This window comes from Pogona vitticeps, chromosome 5 (genome assembly GCF_051106095.1).
Source record: "Pogona vitticeps strain Pit_001003342236 chromosome 5, PviZW2.1, whole genome shotgun sequence".
NCBI lineage: Eukaryota > Metazoa > Chordata > Lepidosauria > Squamata > Agamidae > Pogona > Pogona vitticeps.
In genome coordinates, this window is record NC_135787.1 from 29,569,123 (window position 1) to 29,589,579 (window position 20,457).

General features: G+C 42.6%; 1 protein-coding gene across 3 annotated transcripts in view; it reads right to left on the reverse strand.

Annotated features, from left to right (window-relative positions):
* PRSS12 (serine protease 12) overlaps nucleotides 1-17,168 on the reverse strand; it is a 55,993-nt gene extending 38,825 nt beyond the window's left edge. For 2 of the 3 annotated variants that reach the window (XM_073001716.2, XM_073001714.2), the window contains exons 1-2: nucleotides 16,683-17,166; nucleotides 4,106-4,244 (exon numbers count right to left, since the gene is read on the reverse strand). In XM_073001716.2, coding sequence (XP_072857817.2) covers nucleotides 4,106-4,244; nucleotides 16,683-17,103 — 560 coding nt within the window. In that variant the 5' untranslated portion in view covers nucleotides 17,104-17,166. Of the gene's footprint in view, nucleotides 1-4,105; nucleotides 4,245-16,682 lie in introns of all 3 variants that reach the window. The other variant, XM_073001715.2, reaches the window with a different exon arrangement.
* Between the last annotated feature and the right edge of the window lie 3,289 nt (nucleotides 17,169-20,457).

Sequence of the window (20,457 nt, forward strand, 5' to 3'; positions counted from 1 at the left end):
CCAGGCTTTCATATCCATATGAGGAGAACTGCTATGAAATTAAGACAGTGCAGATAACCTTAGCCAGTGCAGCTGCTTCTATCAAAGCAAAAGAATTCTGCAATGCCATATCTTAATGTTGTAAGGTTGTTCATTACACCATTCAAAATTTTTAAACCTTGAAATAAATTTAGCTTATAAAACAAATTATTTCAGAATGATAAACAAGCAGGCAGGACTATTAGTACTCAATCCATCAACTTCACCCAGGTGCAGTATTTCCTGGAAAATATTCCGACAATTGTAAATGGTTAATGCCTCATATATTGTAACAATAGAAAACTACTGATTATGTCATATAACACTGATTAAATATTAATATTCCATTAAGATACCTTGAAACAAATAATGGTTTGGATACAGATCTAGTCATATTTAGAGCAGACATACTGAAATCTATGGGACTCAATTTCCAGGGGTCCAGTGTGTCTATGTTTACTTTCAATCCAGTGACAGGAAAATGGAAGACCTATTCACAACAATTTTCTACCCTTTTAATGAGTAAAAGGGCTCTTACTTTAAGAGCTTGTACCTGGACCACATTCCTGGAAAGGACAGAATATTGAGACAGGGAGAGAGAGAAGTACAAAAAATAATGACAGTAGTGGAAGTACAAGTCTGTCCCTCTGTCTCTCTCTCTCTTACACACACACAAACACACAATTACACATTTACTTTGTTGTATGAGCTGGAAACCTGCAGCCAACTGTGGCATTCATGGTCACTTACCTAAAGGTAAGAAACATGCACATTCACAAACATTACTATTAACAAACAACTATTAATTGTATTGCTAAAATCCTCTCACACCATAGGAAGAACATTCAAGCGCATGATTTGTCATCCCAGTTCCCCCGCTCCATCACCATCTTAGAAAGTCATAAACCTGCTGAAATGAGAGAATGGCAGAAGGGTGGAGAGAATATTCTTAAATAGATGACTTTTTCCACCTGGCTTGCTCCCGCATCCACTATTTCTGAGAGATATAGAGTAATATAATTTGTAAGCAAATGTGTCACTTGAAGACAAAGCACGAACTTTACATCCCCAAGTGAGAGATGGAGAAGGGACAGAAACAGGAGGTCCAGACAAGAGCTGGGAAAAAAGACTGCTGCAAGCAAGACCTGTGGCTGTCTGTCAAAGTATATGGACTAAGGGAAGGGACTCCATTTTGCCTTGTTTGGATTTCCAATGTATTTGCCCTTCTCTCTAATACATATGAGTTAAGATTTCATCTGTTTCCTGTTTAGTTTACATTAGTGAATTACATCAGTTTATTTATAAATTATTCAATGTTGTACTGTTATTTTATTACATATTTATTTTCTGGTGTAATCATTACTTGTAGTTCCTCTTACTGCTTATCAATTATTATACTTAGCATTATTTAGCATCTTGTGAAACTTTGGGTACTGTTATCGGAAAAGTAGGATGCAAATAAATAGATGACGACAACAACAACAACAACAACAACAGCAATGTAATAGTTACAGTGGTGCCTCGCTACACGATGATAATCTGTTCCACTGAAATCTCTGTTTAGTGAAATCATTGTCTAGCGAAAAGCATTTCCCCATTGGAATGCATTGAAACCTGTTTAATGCATTCCAATGGGGAAGAATCGTCGTTGTCTAGCGATCGGCCATAGGAAAGCCGCTTTGTGAACCACTGATCAACTGTTTAAACAGCTTAGATCCCGAGAACACCCGTTTTGCAAGTGTGGAGGGAGCTGTCAAAATCGTTGTCTAGTGAAAATCGGTTTGCGAAGCAGGGACCAAACATTGTCCAGCGAAATTCCCCCACAGGAATCACTGTTTTGCGAATCGCTATAGCGATCACAAAAAGTCAATGTCTAGCGAAAAACCTGTCATGCGGGGTAACTGTCTAGCGAGGCGCCATTGTACATCCTAAAGACACAGAAAAGATCTCGAGCAAATACAAAGGACTAGTTCTGGGATGGGCTGGACTGAATGGGACAGGCATTGGCCCATCTCAGGGCTCACTCACATACTAGAAAAGGACCCCAGTTATACTGATTCTTTTCATACCTCTGCTGTACTGATACAATTTTTTTCCAGTAATGTGGTATATATATCTGTAGGAGCATTTGCATTGTTTTTAACTGCATCAATTCATTTCTTTTTAAATGAATCATTATAACAGACTATACTGCTCTTAATTTTGTATAGATTCCTTTTCTTTACTGTTTCTTGGGGCCATCAGCCCCCGCCCATCCTTTTAAAAAAACAAAAAACAAAAGTGATACAAGGACAGAGCAATAGAGAAGTCCAAGTGTTGAGAGGAGGAAGCCAGTTTTGAATGACTTGCAAAGTACCCTTAATATCAGAGTTAAAAAAAGAGAGAGGAGACAATACAATACTCCTTTCTTTACAATTCAGTCTCTCTTTCTAGCCCTCTTTCATCCACAAGGGAGTGGGGAGAAGGCTGTCTCCTTCAAGCTACTGTATCTCCTGAGCAATGTATTCCTGTCCTTTATCTTCTGCAAAGCTCTCTTTCCCCACCCGCAAGGGTGCTTCTGGGCAATGTATTCCTTTTTATTTTTGTGGTGGGTGCTTTGATGTATCAATATGCTTTTAAAAAGAAAAAAAGGGAGGGTACAAGCACAGTGGCCATGAAGTGGCCACAGTGCCCAGAAACCTGACCCCTTTGCAAAGGAAATAAATCAACAGCAACTTTCACACACAATGAAATGATAAAGAATGAAGCAAATCATCATCAGTACAATTTAAAACCACCCTCCCAGTAAGGGGGAAATAAACTGCTGGCCAGGAAAATGAATCAATGTTCAGAAAATTATGAAACAATCTAAAAAAACCCAGCCAAATCAGTATAACTGGGATTCATTTGACAGGTGTTATCAAGTCCTCAGTTAAATAACAGCCTTTGAAAAATAACCTTTCGTACCTTAAGTTTCAACATTGTTGTCTTTCATCCTACCTCAGAGATTTCAGTGCTTTCTTTGGTCTCAAATTCTCTTCCTATTGTGAAAGCACTACGCAGCGCAACCAGAATAGTCATTTTCTCCTCAGTTCAGACAGTTATTAGTGGATACAATTCTGACTTAAATTATCCACTAGTCAAGGCTGCTGATTAAATTACAGTTTGCATATGAGCAACCACTTCTGTTTAAACAGCGAATTAGAAGACTGCTTCTATCTTACACGATAACAATTTTCCATTTTAGTCATGTCCAAGCAGGAAATTGTAGGCAGCCCAAGGATAGACTGTCATTTTTATAAGGGTGTAAGTGCTTCATGTGCTTTGGATGAAATTTACTTAAAGAGATATGCAATATAAAAATATCACATACATTTGTATACTGCTTGACTATGCATGATTACGACTATCTGTATGCACATTCTTATACGGAAATTATTTCTGTATGGAAAGTCTATCAATCATGCAAAACTGCAGTATTGGGCCAACTGATTTATTAGATGTCTCTACTTCCAATAGCATCTTACACTTTTCTGAATCTTTGAAATGAACCTCTAAGAACAGCACTGTATAGAGACAAATAGCAAGTGTGCAAAGGGCACAGAAAAAGGGCAAGGAACTGTAGAGAATGCTAAAGGAGGATTGCTGAAGAATCTATTTGAGACTCCAGCAGCTGAACACAGACTTTCAAGCTACCCCTGAAACCCTTCAGTCTAAAGAGTCAGAAATGTGTTTGATTTAAAGGGAAACCAGAAGTGGAAGTTTTTGAGACCCCCTCACAGAGTCTACTTTTCAGATTATAGCTGAAATATTTAAAAATTCTGGTAACTTAATTACTAAGAGAAATTTGGTAACCACTGGTTTTATGCCTAAACATTCTTAAATTCTTAACTGCCCTTAAATATTCAAAAAGAAATATTTTCTCTAGTCATCTAGAATTTTAGTCACACCATTATTTCAAGTCAATGCAATATGATTATATGCAATTTTGACTGAGTCATCATTTCGTTTCCACACCATGAAAACCTTCCGAGTTTACAGTAAATAATCCATGTAAAAATCCATGTACTGTACAATAAATAAACCATGTAAATGCTAATTCACTTACCCAAGTTCAAGTTGTTTGCATATCACTGATGCATCAGTGTCATCCCAGTCATTACTGCAGATCATTCCCCATATTCCATTCAAATATACTTCAACTGTGCCTTCAAACTCATTTTGGTCACCTCTCAGTCTCACAGAACCTGTTTTTTTAAAAAAAGTGGTTTTTAAAGTCTTTTTCACAAGTTATATGCTGGAAAGTGCCTATATCAATCCCTTTTAAAAACAGCAACAAATACATCCAAGAAACTGGCATTGGTAACAAGGAAAGACCCTCCACATGACATTGTTGAAGAAGGGTCTTTCTTTGTTACCATGCAGAAACAGGTAATGACAGGTTGGAAAGGAGAGGAAATGCAATCTCTCTAGGTTTTTGATATGACACACTGCTACCCAGTTCCAGAATGTCTGGAGAGGTTTCTCCGTTTTTGTTCTTTGAAATAACAGCCCCAATGCCTCTTTTTTACTTCCATGGTTTAAAAAAAAAATCAGGACTAGCTGGAACATTTTGAAGAAGATATATGCAAAGTGACTTTGGTGAGGAAACTTTGCAGGATGGAAGATATGTCTGCAAGATCTGTGGTCTATTGTGTAGCTAGCTTATTGCCCTCACCTGCTTGATGGACTTTGGAGCAGGGCTAAGACCTTAAAGGAGTGGAATATTCATAGGCTTGGAGCACTTGATACTGTAGTAATTTTCTTCGATTTCTTTCTTGCAATTTTCAGCATCTTTGCAGCAGGAAACCAAGGAGTATATGCTGACACTTCAGACAGGTTAAAAGTTCATAGCTCTATCAAGTTCACAATTTTTAAATACAAAAGAAACTTTTTTTAAAAAAAATAGATGGACTTGAATTATAGTTTTCATCTAATGCCATCATGTTCAAAGGAAACAAATGGATAGATTGCACAGCTTTGTCAGTGACCCACATAATATTATATGTGGCATAAATGCCAGGGGATTATGTCAGGCCAAAGAATATAATTACTCATACTCAACTACAAACACCACTACACTAAAGCTCATGTGAATTTATGATTTGTAGTTCCTTGCACCCAAAAATGAAGTAAACACTCCCACTGCAACCCTGACAACCATGTGTACCAACAAGAAATGCATGACAAAGAGAACATAGAAAGCAAGGTTCATATGAGTAAGAAACTCCTTGGCATGTTTCTTCATGTAGCAAAGTATTTTACAGTATAAAATAAATATAATATAAAATATTACATTATATATTTGTAGCTTTAGTAACAGCCACTGAGAAGGCTGGTACATATTGCAAATGGAACACGGTTCACACCAGCTGTGTCATATTCTATACAGAAATGCATTCCAAATGACCTTTTGTCATATTTGGTCTTTGGTTTGCTTGTTCTCCATTTCACAGAAAAGATTATTGTTCACTGTGCAGCTCCAAACAACTGAAATGATTTTCCTAAGAACTACTCATTGTAGCATTGTGCATATATCTGCACACATACACCCACATTAAAAGCATGTAATATAAAGCACTGTGAGGCAAGTAAACAGAATAACCTTGTCCTGGTCACCAGTGAGAATGCTGCTACATTAGGGCTTTCACAAGTATACAATTAATTGGGATGGGAAGCCTATGCACTCCAGGAACAAACCAACCAACCAACAAAAGAAGTTCATATAGCAGCAGCACCTGCTGCTGCTGCTTCAGCAGAATTTCTGAAAATTGCCCTGAATCCCCAAGGACTCTACCCCTTACGAATAACACTTGTTCAATTCAAGGAAAGCATCCAGTCAATATATAGCAACTACAGAACATGATGATGTCTTAGAACACAGAACATAGCACCTCTGACACACAATGTGCAAGAAGGCTGCATAGCTCCTTTCACATAGTGGGCACCTGCTGAAGGAGACAGGGTTGGGAAGCCACACTGCTGCCTCTGAATGGTCGCCCACTGGAGGAGGGGTGGGTGGGAATTTAGGATGCCAGTGGAACTGTGGTGTGCCTGAAATGCCAAGCCAATAGTTCATGCTCGTCTCTAGTGGGAATTTGTTGAAGTAGGATTTGTTTTTCTAATGAAAAAAGGTTGAATAGGCAGGCAGAATGCATACTAAACACCACCATCACAAATGAAATCACAGGAGACTATCTGGTAGATCAGTGGGGAAGTACACATTTAAAGTTTCCATATGTAGTTTGCATTTGCATTTACTAGTAGACCCAAACAGAGGAGAGTATGATGTATTCAGCCATAGCATAATAGACCAGGACCAGAAGCCATGTCTTGATTCTGCTTTAACTAACTATAGATTAATTAATCACTGTTTCTAATATGTGGACCTACAAATGAACTAACTGGAGCTTGTTTCTACAGAAGGAGATTTATATGGATTTCCTCCCTTAATAGCACAAAGTAGGAAAGAAGAGCTTGGCATGGTACTTTCACAAAAAAGGAAATAGTGACTTCCCATTGTCTCCTAACTCAGACACAAGTTTACAGATATCTGTCACTGAAATAAATGAGAGGTACATACTTGTTATAGCAGGTTGGCAACTGCCATATTCATTCCATGTAAAACAAAATACTTTTGGAAATGGAGGTCTAAGGATGCAACATTGACATTCCAGATAATTTTACCTCAGCCCTGAGAACCTGTTTGCATAACATATCTGAACAGATAATTTCAGGTTATAATTAAGTTCTGCTAAGATAACCAGCCCTAAATGCCCAGCGGTCAGCAATTTCACAGTCTTTTAGTTATCTGCTGTTGCTGACTACATATTTTATACAGAACTTTATGCTTCTCCAAGGAATCCTAAATTGGAATTGCATAAATCTTTCCACTCTACCCACCACAGAATTGTATTTACACAATATCATTCCTGTGTGAAAGTGAGGTGAGCAAGATGGAACCGCTGTTCTTGTCTGGCACATTTGAGCTTATTTCTAACTCTGATTCCTCCTTTTCTAATGTAAATACATCAGGGGACAATATGAATTTAAGGGTAAACTTATAGTGAAGATACTGTGGATAGGAAACAGCCACAAATGAAAGCAGAGATAGTCAGGCTGGCATGAAAAGAAAATTCCAAGCTCTATATTGAAGTGATACTTTCAAACAAAGGCACATAAAGTACACAGAGATACATAATAAATACATAAATATTGTCACTTCAACAGCTGAGATGTTAAAAGTAAGCAGTGAGGGGGTCTGGAAGGCAAATCTGTTGGGGCGGGGTGGAGGCCAATCTTAAGCCCCTGAAGCCTGCCTGTTGTCCTTCAATGTGGCACATTTTTGAATTTATAGGGAAAGGCTTCGATTGCTTGTGACTGAGAACCTAGTTTCCATACCAGTCCTCAGTGAGTCTAACAGTCCACCTTGAGTGAAGCCTAATAACACTGCATCAACTATTGGAATGACAGGTATTGTGTGCCCAGGAATGCAACCAGAACCTTGTTTATGAGTTTGTCACCACAACTTGCAGAATTTCTCTTAAAAAGGTAAAGGTTTACCTTGACAATTTTTGTCCAGTCGTGTTCGACTCTAAGGGGCAGTGCTCATCCCCGTTTCCAAGCCATAGAGCCAGCGTTTTGTCCGAAGACAATCTTCCATGGTCACATGGCCAGTGCGACTTAGACACTGAACGCTGTTACCTTCCCACCAAAGTGGTCCCTATTTATCTACTTGCATTTGCATGCTTTTGAACCGCTAGATTGGCGGGAGCTGGGACAAGCGACGGGAGCTCACTCCATCGCGTGGATTTGATCTTACGACTGCTTGGTCTTCTGACCCTGCAGCACAGACTTCTGTGGTTTAACCCGCAGCGCCACCACATCCCATAAGAATTTCTCTTATGCAAACATAAATCAAGAGTAGGATTCTGGCCATTAAGTACTTCACCAGGGAAACACTGGGGACAGAAGTCATTGCAAGAGCTTCATAAGAAGACATTTGCTACAGAACTTACTTAAAGTAACCATGCTTAAGATTCTTAGCATTAAAGTCCTACAGATCTCCAGAGAGGGAGTGACATGTGCCTTTCTCTGGACTGTGCCCAAACTTTTAAACTTGAAGTCACTGAGAGCCAAATCATGCTGTTTATATTCAGACTAGCAATTACAATTTTTTGGATCAGCCCCAAGCAGAAGCATTTGATACCTCCTGTTACCCTTCAGAGACGATTATGTTACACTTTCCAAGAGAAGCTGGAAGGGGAAATCCAGACTAGCACAGACAAGATTTATTTTGTTAACACTTGCCAGAGGCATTGGATGAGGCAAGATTAAACTTGGGAGGATAGGTAAGGAGGGTGGACAAGAAGCAACTCTCAGCCAACTCTGATCTCTTCTAGCACCGCGAAAACTTTGCTTACACAGTACATATAACTCAATTTCATCCCATGAAGAAAGTGAACAATTCAGAATGAATTGCAATGCATTTATTGTTCCTGAAACATAGACATCGCAAATCAGTGCACATACCAGCTGCGGAGTTGACTAGAACAACTCCTGCCTAGCATAACAGGTCAGGATGTCATTAATCAATGATTTTTAAATTCCCCAGAAATAATATTCACTAAATGACCTGCAGAATATGTCTCATGTGCCACTCAGCTAGGAATAATCCTGCAGGGCTACAATGAAAATAGACCTCTAGAAACTTTCTGTGTTTTGCAAAGTGAAATACAACACAGATATTTCCACTTCAGTACTCCTTCATTATATATTGATTCAGTTATTTTGTTCTATAGTTGATGTAATTTATTGTGTTTTTAGTTTTTAATATAACTTGTTTTAGCATTGTGAACTGCTTTGGGTCCCCTCACCAGGAAAAAGGTGGCCTACAAATGATGCAAAATAAATAAATAAAACAAATGAATAGGCACGGGGGAATTGTAATGGAATTTTAGAAGGCTGGTAAATGTAGTCATTTTTTCTGACAAGTCTTTGAAGGATTAGGCCAATGAGAACAATGCTTCCTCTTACTTTCAACATGTATATTTTAAAAACTCTTTTATTAATTTGTTTGGTTTTCATTAATTCATACACTTAAGATCATATATCTCCTGACTGCTGGAGTACGCCAATGAATTTCAGAATAAAAGCCTTACAGACTACAGAAAAGCCCATGACTATAGGGATTATGAGAAATTATGGGTTGTTCTGAAAGAAATGGGTGCGCCTCAGCACTTAATTCCCTTGATGTGCAACTTTCATTGTGGACAAGAACCTACCACAGGCATCCTTCAGTCTCGAGAGACTATGGTAACATGCTCTGAATGGAGGAGTGTCCTCTCCAGAGCATGAAGCCCGGGTAAGGTAATATGGAGGATAGGCTGTTACCCAAGCAGCAGATCCCCCCTCTCCACATTGCTGAAATGGTCCAATGGAAAGGCAAGAGCCAATACAACTGGTTCCAGCAATGTCGCAGGAGTTGGCAGAACGACACACGCTGCCTTCGGGACTCCAGCTCCGGATTTTGCCTCGAGGTTAACTCCTGAAGCCTTTTCCATGAGTGGATATAGCCACAAGGCAGTGGAGGTTTGAAATTGGAGTTTTCCTTCTCCTAGATGGGCTGCCTTCCATGGCTGACGAGCCCCACCTACCCGGCAAGAACCTACCATTAGGACAGAATATGGAGAGACAGAATAGGCAAAGGTATCAGAGAATGGTGCATTTTATCTTCATATGTTTAATCTGTACACAGAACATTTCATGTGGAAAGCCAGACTAGGTTCAGATGAAGGAGAAGTGAAAATTGAAGGAAGAAACATCAGTAGTTTAATAGCGTCATCTTACTGGCAGAAAGCATCAATGACTTAAAACAACTTTTTGTGAAAGAAGAAAGTGTCAAAGCAAGACTGCAGTTGAATATTAAGAAGACCAAAAACATGACTACAGAAGAACCGCACAAGTTTAATGTTGACAATGAAAAAACTGAAATAGTGAAAGATTTTGTATACCAAATCATTATGATGATTGATGATTGGTCAATCATCAATCCAAATGGAGACGGCAGCAAATAAATCAGAAGACTGGGGCCCAAAAGGGTGGCAATGAAGGAATAATTAAAAAGATCATCAAGTATAAGTATGTGTTAGTGGTTGATCACCATGTATGGGTGTGAAAGCTGGGTAGTTAAGGAACCTGATGGGGGAAAATTGATATGTTTGAAATATGGTGCTGGAGGATAGCTTTGCAAATACCCTAGGCTGCCAGAAAAATGATTAAGCGAGTTTTACAGCAAATAAAGTCTGAACTATCTCTGGAGGCAAGAATGATGAAACTGAGACTGTCCTACTTTGGACACATCATAAAAAGACAGAATTATCTGGGGGGAAAATAATGTTGGGAAAGTTTGAAGACAGCAGGGAAAGAGAAAGACCAAATACAAGATGGATTGACTCTGTAAAGGAAGACACAGGCTTGAGTTAACTGCTGGATAGCTCAGTGTTTTAGGCATCTGGTTGGGAGTTCAAGTGCTGGACTTTATGATTCATAAGGTCCTTTCCAGCTCCGCAGTTATAAGGTTGAGTTTCCAAAAGTTGAACAGGGCTACTGAGGACAGAACATTCTGGGGACCTCTCATTCATAGGATTGCCATACATCAGAGGCAACTTGATGGCACATAACAACAGCAAAAACTCCCCCTACATCATCTCCCCAGCATTCTAGGAGCACAGTGCTCTACCTTAATAGTAAACTGGTGCAATGTATTTGTTCAGCAGCAGAGGTGAATGCAGCAAATTCCAGATTTAACATTTGTTGCCTATGTTAAATCTTTGCTGGGTTTTGCTCATTATTATTAACGATCCATACTATATATTTAGTATATGTCAAATTTATGACAAGTTCTCACTTTTTGAAGGATATTGGGAAATGGTGTTTTAGACCTCATGCATAACAGTTCAAGCAGGGGCCATCATTTGTTCCCATATATATCACATACAGATGGAAATGCACTTCATTCTTCAAGTCTTCCATGAAGGAAATCTTTATACCTAGGTCTTAGAGTGCCTATGATTGCCACAAATACATGTGATGCCATGGAATACAGCCAGTCTGACAAAGCACACAGCTGGTCTACTGATGTACTTTAAATACTCGAAGAGCTGCTTTGCATAAGAGCCTATGGATGCACTTCCATGTGATAACAAGCTTCCCGATTACTGCAGCAGCCAGCAATTTCAACAGCTGCTAATACCCCTGCACAGATACCATGCATCTCTCTGGGTTTCCAGCTTGTTCACTCGCCCTCCATTTCACAGCACTAGGCATCTTGTTGGATAAGCAGCCATAAACAAACAATACTGATGATGTAGGATTTAATCTAGCAAAATTCTAACTATAGCACAAGATACTGGTTTGAAGCACACATGGTGCAAGCCAGGAGCACTCCTAGCAGTTTCAGGAAGGAAGGCCTGTCAGCCACATAGAATTCTGCACAACACTCCTGTCTGGTTTTTTTTTTTTTAATTATTATTCCACTGTTACCTTGGTCAGTATTAGAGAGGGGCACAAACTAAAAAACTGGTGGTTCATGATGGTTCATAGTTTGTTTTTACGGTTCGTGCCAGGGAGGCCACCTCCTCCTGCTGCTTCTGTCTCCACCACAGGCACATGCTCAGAGGTAGTGGCAAGTTCCTGACAGGGAAGCTGGGTGCTGCCTCTGCACATGCGCCTGCCACCCAGCTAATGGGCAGGTGCATGTCCAGAAGCAGCAGGCCCAGCTTCCCTGCTGGGAGCCAGGTGCTGCTTCTGTGCCTGCGCCCACCTATCAGCTGGGTGGCTGGCACATGCGCAGAAGCAACACCCAGCTCCTGGCAGGGAATCTGAGCCAGCTGCCTCTGATGGCATGTGGCAGCGGAGGCAGTGGTGGAGGCAGAGGTGATGTGGGAAGAGGACAGGCGGGCATTCCTTTTTGCTGAAGCAAACGAAATGCCAAAGGGAAAAATATTCAGTGATTCATTTTGCTTTGGCAAACCAGGACCCCCAAACTGGTACATGAAACAAACCACAGGCCAGACCAGTTTGTCAGGGTGTTTTGGTTTGTTGTTCATTTTGCACCTATCTCTGGCCAGTATACTAGAAACAAGGCCAAACAACAGGAACTGCATACATTGTGTGTCACTAAAACAGTTCTGTATCTCACTTTGGATGTAACCTGGCAAACCTGCCCAAGAACCGGCCACGAGTGCATCGATTCAAACTAGCACAAGAATCTAGCGCTTTTGCTGGTGAGTGCAAGCTAAAATTCTTCACCATGTCAGTTTTAAAGGTAGTTCATATTTAATGATAAATATCTGACATGCTGTCAAATCGCTTCCAACATATAGCAATCCTTCCCAGGGCCTGGGTGAGGGAAGGACTGGGAATACTTTCAGTTTACATGCCAAAGATGATGAGGAAAGGGGAAATTATTGGCTCTTGGACTAGAAGCTTTGAAAATGGATTGCACTGCAATGCATAATAGTTGAAGGCATGAAGTTCCTGCTATGTATATGATGGTTCTTTTGTAAGCTACCTTGAGCAAGCTGTGCCCTAAAAGGCGGCAGGAAAGTACTCTAAATAATGGCTGAAATCCTGTTGGCCCCCAAAGTAAGTTGCCATTAGAGTAAAACCATTGACTAAATGGAACCTATAGAAGAATTAACTCACCAAATCCACATTCAATACAAAAAAGACACTGACAATGCAAAAAAGTTGCCGAGGCCCTGGAAGGGGTGCAGAGAAGAGCAACAAAGATGATAAGGGAACTGGAGGCTAAATCCTATGAAGAATAACTAAAAGAACTAGGTATGTTTATCTTAAGAGAAGACTGAGGGGAGACATGATAGCAGTCTTCCAATATCTGAAGGGTTGGCACAGGGAAGAGGATATCGATTTATTCTCCATTGCACCTGTGGAACAGCTTGCCTCCTGATGTTGTGGGTGCCCCATCGCTGGAGGTTTTCAAGAAAAGATTGGACAGCCATCTGTCCAGGATGGTATGAGATCTCCTGCCTTGGGCAGGGAGTTGGACTAGAAGACCTCCAAGGTCCCTTCCAACCCTATGACAATTCTATGATATGATTCTATGATTCAATGGACCTACTCTAATTTTTACTTACTACACTAAGCAACAGGATTTCAACCAATGACTACAGTAAAATTAAAAGGTATGGAATTACAAATGGTGTGGAATCTTCCAGATACATAAACTGTATATTATTAACAGAAAAAAGATTTCTATATCCTTATTTGTAATTAAATCACAGCTTTCAGTACGTCCCTCTTATTATTTCTCACCTCTTTATTAAAAATTTCATCCTATCTCCTGCTTTTCAGTCAACTGGGAAACATATTGAAAAATGAGAACCAACTGAATATATACCCTTGCTAGAAATAGTATGTCGCCCATACAGAATCTGGTGTATTAACATGTTTTAGATTTAAATTATAAAATATTTGATAAAACATTTTCAGTTATTGCATATAGTTTCTCTATTTTTACATCTTCCTCATTTGTATGTGATTCCCAAAGCGATTAATAGAGTGAGGGAAGAGAAAGAAGAAGATAGGTCTAAGAAAATAATTTTGCCCCTCTTATCTTTTATCTTTACCCTGCACACCTGTTCACCATAATCCAACTGATAAGATCTGTGCATATCCCTTGTTCAAGCAAGATCTGGTAGCATAATGCACATTAAATGCACATCATTCATTGCAAAAGCATATATAGTACTTGCAGATGTCATCCATGAAAACATCTTTCAGGATGTGCACTGGGATGTGTACCTACACATTACATTTAAAAAAGTGAATTAAAAAGAGCAAGATCTCTGCTCAATAAAAGGGGCTTTCCTGGTCTCCTATGTAGTAGGAGGCATACAGAGATTTATAACCCTGGGCTTAATGTTCTGTAAGTCAAGACCAATGCTTTAACCTTCCCCATGTATGTAAATGTGGATTTAGCCTTTGAAATTCATAATTTTGGTTTCAAACATATTGTTTGCTTTCCTTTAACCTATCTCCCAAATTCTGTAATGTCCACAAGCAGTCCATAGCACTGGGAGATTTGGGAGTAGGGAGTAAGATCATTCCCTGCACATCTCAAGGCATAAGATGAAGGAGCATACGCCAACCCTCCTTCTTCTCTGGTTTGCCTCCCATAACATCACCTCATGACTTGGTTTGATGGCACTTGGTTAAGCAACCTTGCTAAATCTAAGCAAGTCTAATTTCCATTCACTCCTTGGATGAAGGGATGTCACCTGAGAAGGAGTCCTACAAGGAACCTTCATAGAGTTCTGAGCTGCATCATGAAGGAATAGTGGGATGTAAATGAATAAATAATGATCCACTGGAAGTGAGTGAAAGTTTTCTATTTGCAAATACCTAATATGCAATCCTGTGTTTGAGTGGGTCTCATCTGAATTCCCAAGGGTTTTATTTCCTCACAATAATATGTATAGAACAGTACACACAGGAATCAATATGTGTGTGTGACTTCATATACACTCAGTATATGGTAGTCTACAGATGAGTGTTTTCTGTGCCATCAGGTCAGAATTGATTTATAGTGACTCTAATGGGACTTTCAAGGTAAGTGATATATTTAAGGAGTAGTTTTACCATTTCTACTCCCCCAGTCACTTTCCATGGCTGAACAGAGATTCAAAGCCTGTTTTTCAAAGTCCCAGTCTGTCACTCTGTCCACCACACCATACTGGGAAACCAGTCTGCAGATACAAGATATAAAACTAGAAATGGAGAAAAGTACTTTTCGGAATGTCCTAGCCATGCTGGCTGCTAGCTACTGGCCAGGGCATTCTGGAGTTGTAGTCCACAAAAATATATTTTCTGGAAAGTCAGGTTCACAGCTTGCTCCTGGACTCAATCCTGAGCTCAGATACCCAGGTTCAGTAATGGCCAGGAGTGCATTTGCACAGTTAAACCTGATGCACAAGCTGTGCACATTCCTGGAGAGGTCCGATCTGGCCATGGTGACACACATGCCTTACTTACATCTTGTCTGGATTACTGAAAGACACTCTACACAGGGCTGCCTTTGAAGAAAGTTTGGACACTTCAGCTGGATTCAAAATGCTGCAGCCAGATTTCTGACTAGTGCTGGTTACAGAGAGCATGTAACTCCCTTATTACAATAGTTTCACTGGCTTTCAGTCTGTTTCCAGGCTGAGTACTGGTTATACATATAAAGTCCTACAAAGCTTGGGTCCAAGCTATTTGAATGATCAATTCACTCCATAGGAAGCTATTCAACTTTTAAGATTTTTTGGCAAGGTCCTTATCTCAGTTCTACCACCTTCTCAGGTTTATTTGATAAGGACATGAGAGAGGGCTTTCTCAGTGGCAGATCCGCCTCCTCCCGTTTGTCCTTCTGACATCAGGCAAAAACCTTATTTTTCAGATTGGCTTTTAAGTACAGTAGTAAGTTTCTAGGGAATGCTCTCTTGGGTCCTCGATGACGAGAAAGGCAGCACATATATAAAATGAATGTATTTTTTTCCCAGTCTTGTTACCTGTACAATCAGAACTGAATGTGCACAGCTGTCATTGCGTATACAGTACAGGACATCAGTGATGGGGACCATGGCAGTCTGCAGATGTTACTGATCTGCAAACACATTTGTCACTATCCACTATGCTGACTAGGTTGAATGGGAGAGGCAGTCCGATAACATCTGGGAGACCACAAGTCCCGAAACACAGCCCTAATTTGTCAGCCACAATGACATCTGAAATCTAACAGGTATGCTTTTTTTCACTCTGCATTGCATCTCCTGAACAACCCTGAAAGACATAGACCTATTTAAGGGGAAGCAGGCACAGACACATGTAGAGAGATATCTCTTCCTCACAAAGCAAACGGCACCCTAGGACAACTGCAGGGGAGGAAGGGGTTATTCTCTGTTCTTCCCCCCCCCCCAAAAAAAGCCTCTGCAAGCTAAAGACAATCTTTCTGTTAATGCTCTTGAGCAGGGCTGCAAATAGGAAAGAGAAGGCTTTGCTCCAGAGCACCGAAGCTCAGAGGGCGCTCAAATCTGGATCCAGCAATACCTCCCTCACGTTATCCACTTCCCTCCCCTATTTTTTTTTAATAATTTCCCCCTTTCCTCTGGGAGGGCACCTTGGTCTCCCTTTTCGGGGGCGGGGTGGGGAGGGGGCTCATGCCTATTCGTCAAGGGAGGTCAAAAACGGTGCCGTTTGTCCCAGGTGCCAAAAGCGCAAGCGAGGGCTCTGCTCTTCGCAACTTTTCAGAAGGTGCCCAAAGTCGCGCCCTGTTTAAAGCAGAGAGGCTCTTGGGCACCCCCGGGCTGGCGCGCCCTCCCGTATCGGAGGCGGAGGGAGGGCTGCGACGCCCGAACCCCTTCCGCGGCTTTCTCCCGTCCCTTCAACTGTCCGGAGAAGCGGCTCTCAGGGAAGGGAAAGCGAGGGACGACGCCTTGCTGAAGCTCACCGTTCCTCTCGAAGGCACGGCCGGGCAGCGCGACGGAAGGCGAAGCAGGGCTCCCGCCGGCGTCCGGGCGTCTGCCCCGGCAAAGCGTCCCGCTTCCTCCCCGCCCCTGCCCGCGCCCGCCCTCCCGCCTCACCTTGGCGGCAGTCGCAGTAGCCCCAGTCCACCCTCCCGCGCGGGTTCCGGTAGAAGCACCAGGGCCTGCTCCTGCCGTCGGGGTTCCGGCAGAAGTTGCGCTGCCCCCTCAGCCCGCGGCCCTGAGGCGTCTTCTCCAGAAAGGTGGGCACGTCCGCCCAGGGCAGGCACTCGGCGCCGAACTCCGTCACGTTGACGAAGCGCCCGCCGCCTCGGGGACAAGCGCCGCCGGCCGGCTGCTGGTGCTGGAGCGGCAGAGCCGGCGGCGAGCGCGGCCGAGAGGGGGCCACAGCCCGCGGGGCCGACGGGAGAGCCGGAGAAGCCGAGGAGGAGCGGCCCGGCCCGGGGCTGCTCGCTTCAGGGAGTGCCCCTGAGGAGACGAGCGCCGCCACCGCCAGGAAAGCGCGGGCGGACACGGCCATGGTGGTGCCCGTCGCGCTCGCTTTGGTCCATCGCCCCCTCGGCTCCGGAGCCCTGACTGGGAGAGGAGAGGGCGGGGCCGAGGCTTCCCTCTAATCCTGCCCCACTCAGCCTGCCCCCCCCCTCGAACCCCACCCCGGCGGGTGAGCGCGCGACTCCCCGCTGCACGCGCTCCTGACCGACTCGCCGGCCTCCACTTCGCCTGCGCACCGGGGACGGAGTTATCCCGAGAGCGCGAGACTATCCTCCTCATCATTACATGAGTCTTTTTATTAATAAAAATAATAATAATAATAGTCGTTATCTGCGCGCCTGCTTTCAGTGACCGCGCGATCCTAGACATAGGCACTCGAAAGTCAGCTCCGATTTCCTCCAGTGGAACTTGCTGCCAGCTAAAGTGCGCGAAGGCTTTGGAAGCGCGCGTGCACCTCGCATCCCGATCGAGAGGATGCTAATGCCTTGCATCGTTATGTCATCAGCAGAAGTTCAACGGGTTGAGCGTTTCCTCCGCGTCAGTGCACATCTAAGCCGAAGGAAAGCTGCGCCGGTTTCTTTCGGTCTGACCGGGATCTGTCCGGTCTTAAAGGGGAACGGAAGCTGATAACCCCGACTTCATATTCTGATACCTTCCTTTAAAATAAGATGTGATATATATGGAAGGAAGCCAGCCGTCATGGCTGTTCACTAAGAGGATCATCACTTTGCACGTTCTCAGAGAGCTAGCATGACCAGCCTGAGCCCTGATATTAAATGAGGTGGAATGGGTAAGGTATAGGGACTCCTTAGCTCCTGTTGAAACCTGAATAAAAGGAGGGGAGATATTCAGACTGCAAGAAAGATACAAGAATGTTGTGGAACCTAACTCAGTAATAAAGCCCGTGCTCTGCATGCAAAAGATCCAAATTCCCCTCCCGTGCAATCTCGAAGTACAGTTGAGGGATCAACCCCGCCTGGCAAATTATGCTGAAGGTTGTTTGACAGGCGAACAGGAGAAGGGATCTCGAGCAGCCGGATACTTTCTCCGTCTGTGTGTTTAGGCATTGGGGCGCTGGCGTGCTGCCAAACGAGATAAATAGCGCTCGGAGGCCCGTTGGCCCCATGCACTTTCGTGGGATAACATATTCTGAGAAACATTTTTTTTTTTTTTGTAGTCAAGATCAAACCACCACCACCACCCCCGGTGCTGCATCGCTGGCAAAGAGGAAGTCTCCCCCATTGCAGTTCTTGCCTTCTTTTCTTCTCGGGGAAAAGGAAAGATACCCTGGGAAAAGAAAGTGGGGTAGTTTAAAAGACGATCCAAATGGCAGGTTGTCTTTCTGCAGTGACCTTGCTTCGATCGTTTTGCCCTAATCCACACCTGAGCAACAATCCGCGAATGAAGAGCTGCCGCGAACAGGTGAACGTCTAGTTTACGATCCGCCTCTGGGAGCGCAGCCTTGGAGAGGTTGAAATCTTCGTGCGCACTTGCGCGCCTGGAAGAAAAGAATCCGCGGGTCAAACTGGTCTACCCAGCGCGGAGCGCCTAGGCTCCTTTTTCGCTCCTCTCTCCCGTGCTTGTTTCGCCAAGATCCTCTTCACTGACACGCTTCAGCTTATTCACTTAACAGGTGCAGATGGAGTTCACCGCGTGCCTAAAGAGTACACGCCTCTACCCCAGTGGTCCCCATCCTTGGGTAGGGAACCCAGGCGTTCTTGGACTACAACTCCCAGTTGTGCTAACCAAGATTTCTGGGAGTTGCAGTCCAAGAGTACCTGGATTACCCAAGATTGGTGACCACTGCCACAACTTGGAAAAGTAGGTTTGGAAATAAAGGGTTCCCCCACTTTAGTAACAGTATTGATTTATTCACAGTATTTTCTTCCCATAAAGAGACTTCCAAAGTAATGTACAGAAACACTGTTAAAAACAATTTTAAAGCTATTTTTAAAACCATTTCCCAAGGCCCTGTAAAGTAGCTATACTAATAGGTACCGTTTTAAGAAATAACTATTTTCACATTTCTCCCAAAATAACCCCAAATGCTTCAAGACACTCATGTATGGTACACAAAGTCCTGTCCTTCCATTTGCCCCATTGTCCTCTCAATAGCCTTCAGCAAGCACTTGAATGTGTGATATGCCTCCTCCACCAGTGAAGCCACATCCCTGAATTTAGTAGTTACAAATTTACTAGTGTCCATCAATAAACTACCACCACCATGTGATGTTGTTATGCCCAACGACCACCAGCAGGCAGTGTACTTAATCCTGCTATAGTTGCTTACACTAGGTGCTGCCAATATTTTATTTGTATTTTTATTATTTATTTTTATTAAATTTTTAAAAAAATAATGTGTATACTACCCCATTAATATGATGCACTCTTCTGCCTCAAACTATTGGTTTACAACAATAAATGAAATGAGGTAATAACAAATAAACAATAACAAATTAATATATTTAACAAGATAAAAACTGTATTCGCGAAGGCTTTCACAGCTGGGATCTAATGGCTGTTGTGGGTTTTTTGGGCTCTTTGGCCGTGTTCTGAAGGTTGTTCTTCCTAATGTTTCGTCAGTCTCTGTGGCCGGCATCTTCAGAGAACAGCACTCTGTGCTCTGGTGTAGTTTGCTTGGGAGTGGAGTGCTCTCCTCTGAAGATGCCGGCCACAGAGACTGGGGAAACATTAGGAAGAACAACCTTCAGAACATGGCCAAAGAGCCTGAAAAACCCACAACAACCACAAAATAAAAATTAATGGCGCCAAAGGCAAATTCTCTATATTATAGCAGGTCAAGAGGCATAAAATCAAGCCAGGTTGATGTGGATGGCCTTTCTGAAGAGCAGCTTTTTAGGTTGCCTTCTAAAGGGCAAAAGGGAGGGGGCCAGGTATGGCTACACCAGGAGCTGGTTCCACGAGGTCCATGCCACCACAAATAAGGTCTGACCTCTAGTGGGTGACTTCCAGGCCTCCTACTGTTGTTATGTGCTATCAGGTGACTTCTACTGTAATGCAACTGTAACAGGGTTGTGGAAGTATGTATGATATTCAAGGAGTGCTTTTACTGTTCTGCCTCCTCTCCCCTGGTGAGCTTCCATGGCTGAACAGGAATTTTATGCCAGGTCTCCTCTGAGTAGAAGTCCAGCATTCTAGGCACCACTCCACACTGGTTTTCACATCACTTAATTACTTTTCCCAGTAAGTAAGTAATTCATTATTACTAGTAATCAAGTAATTAGTTACTTCCAAACTCTGTGAATCCTACGTACACTTGCTGGGAAATCTAGAAACTGGAATCCATGTACTGCCTTTTAATGTATTTTAGGATCTCCAGGGTGTTTACACTTTAGGTCTTCCAGCCCCCATGCTCCATAGC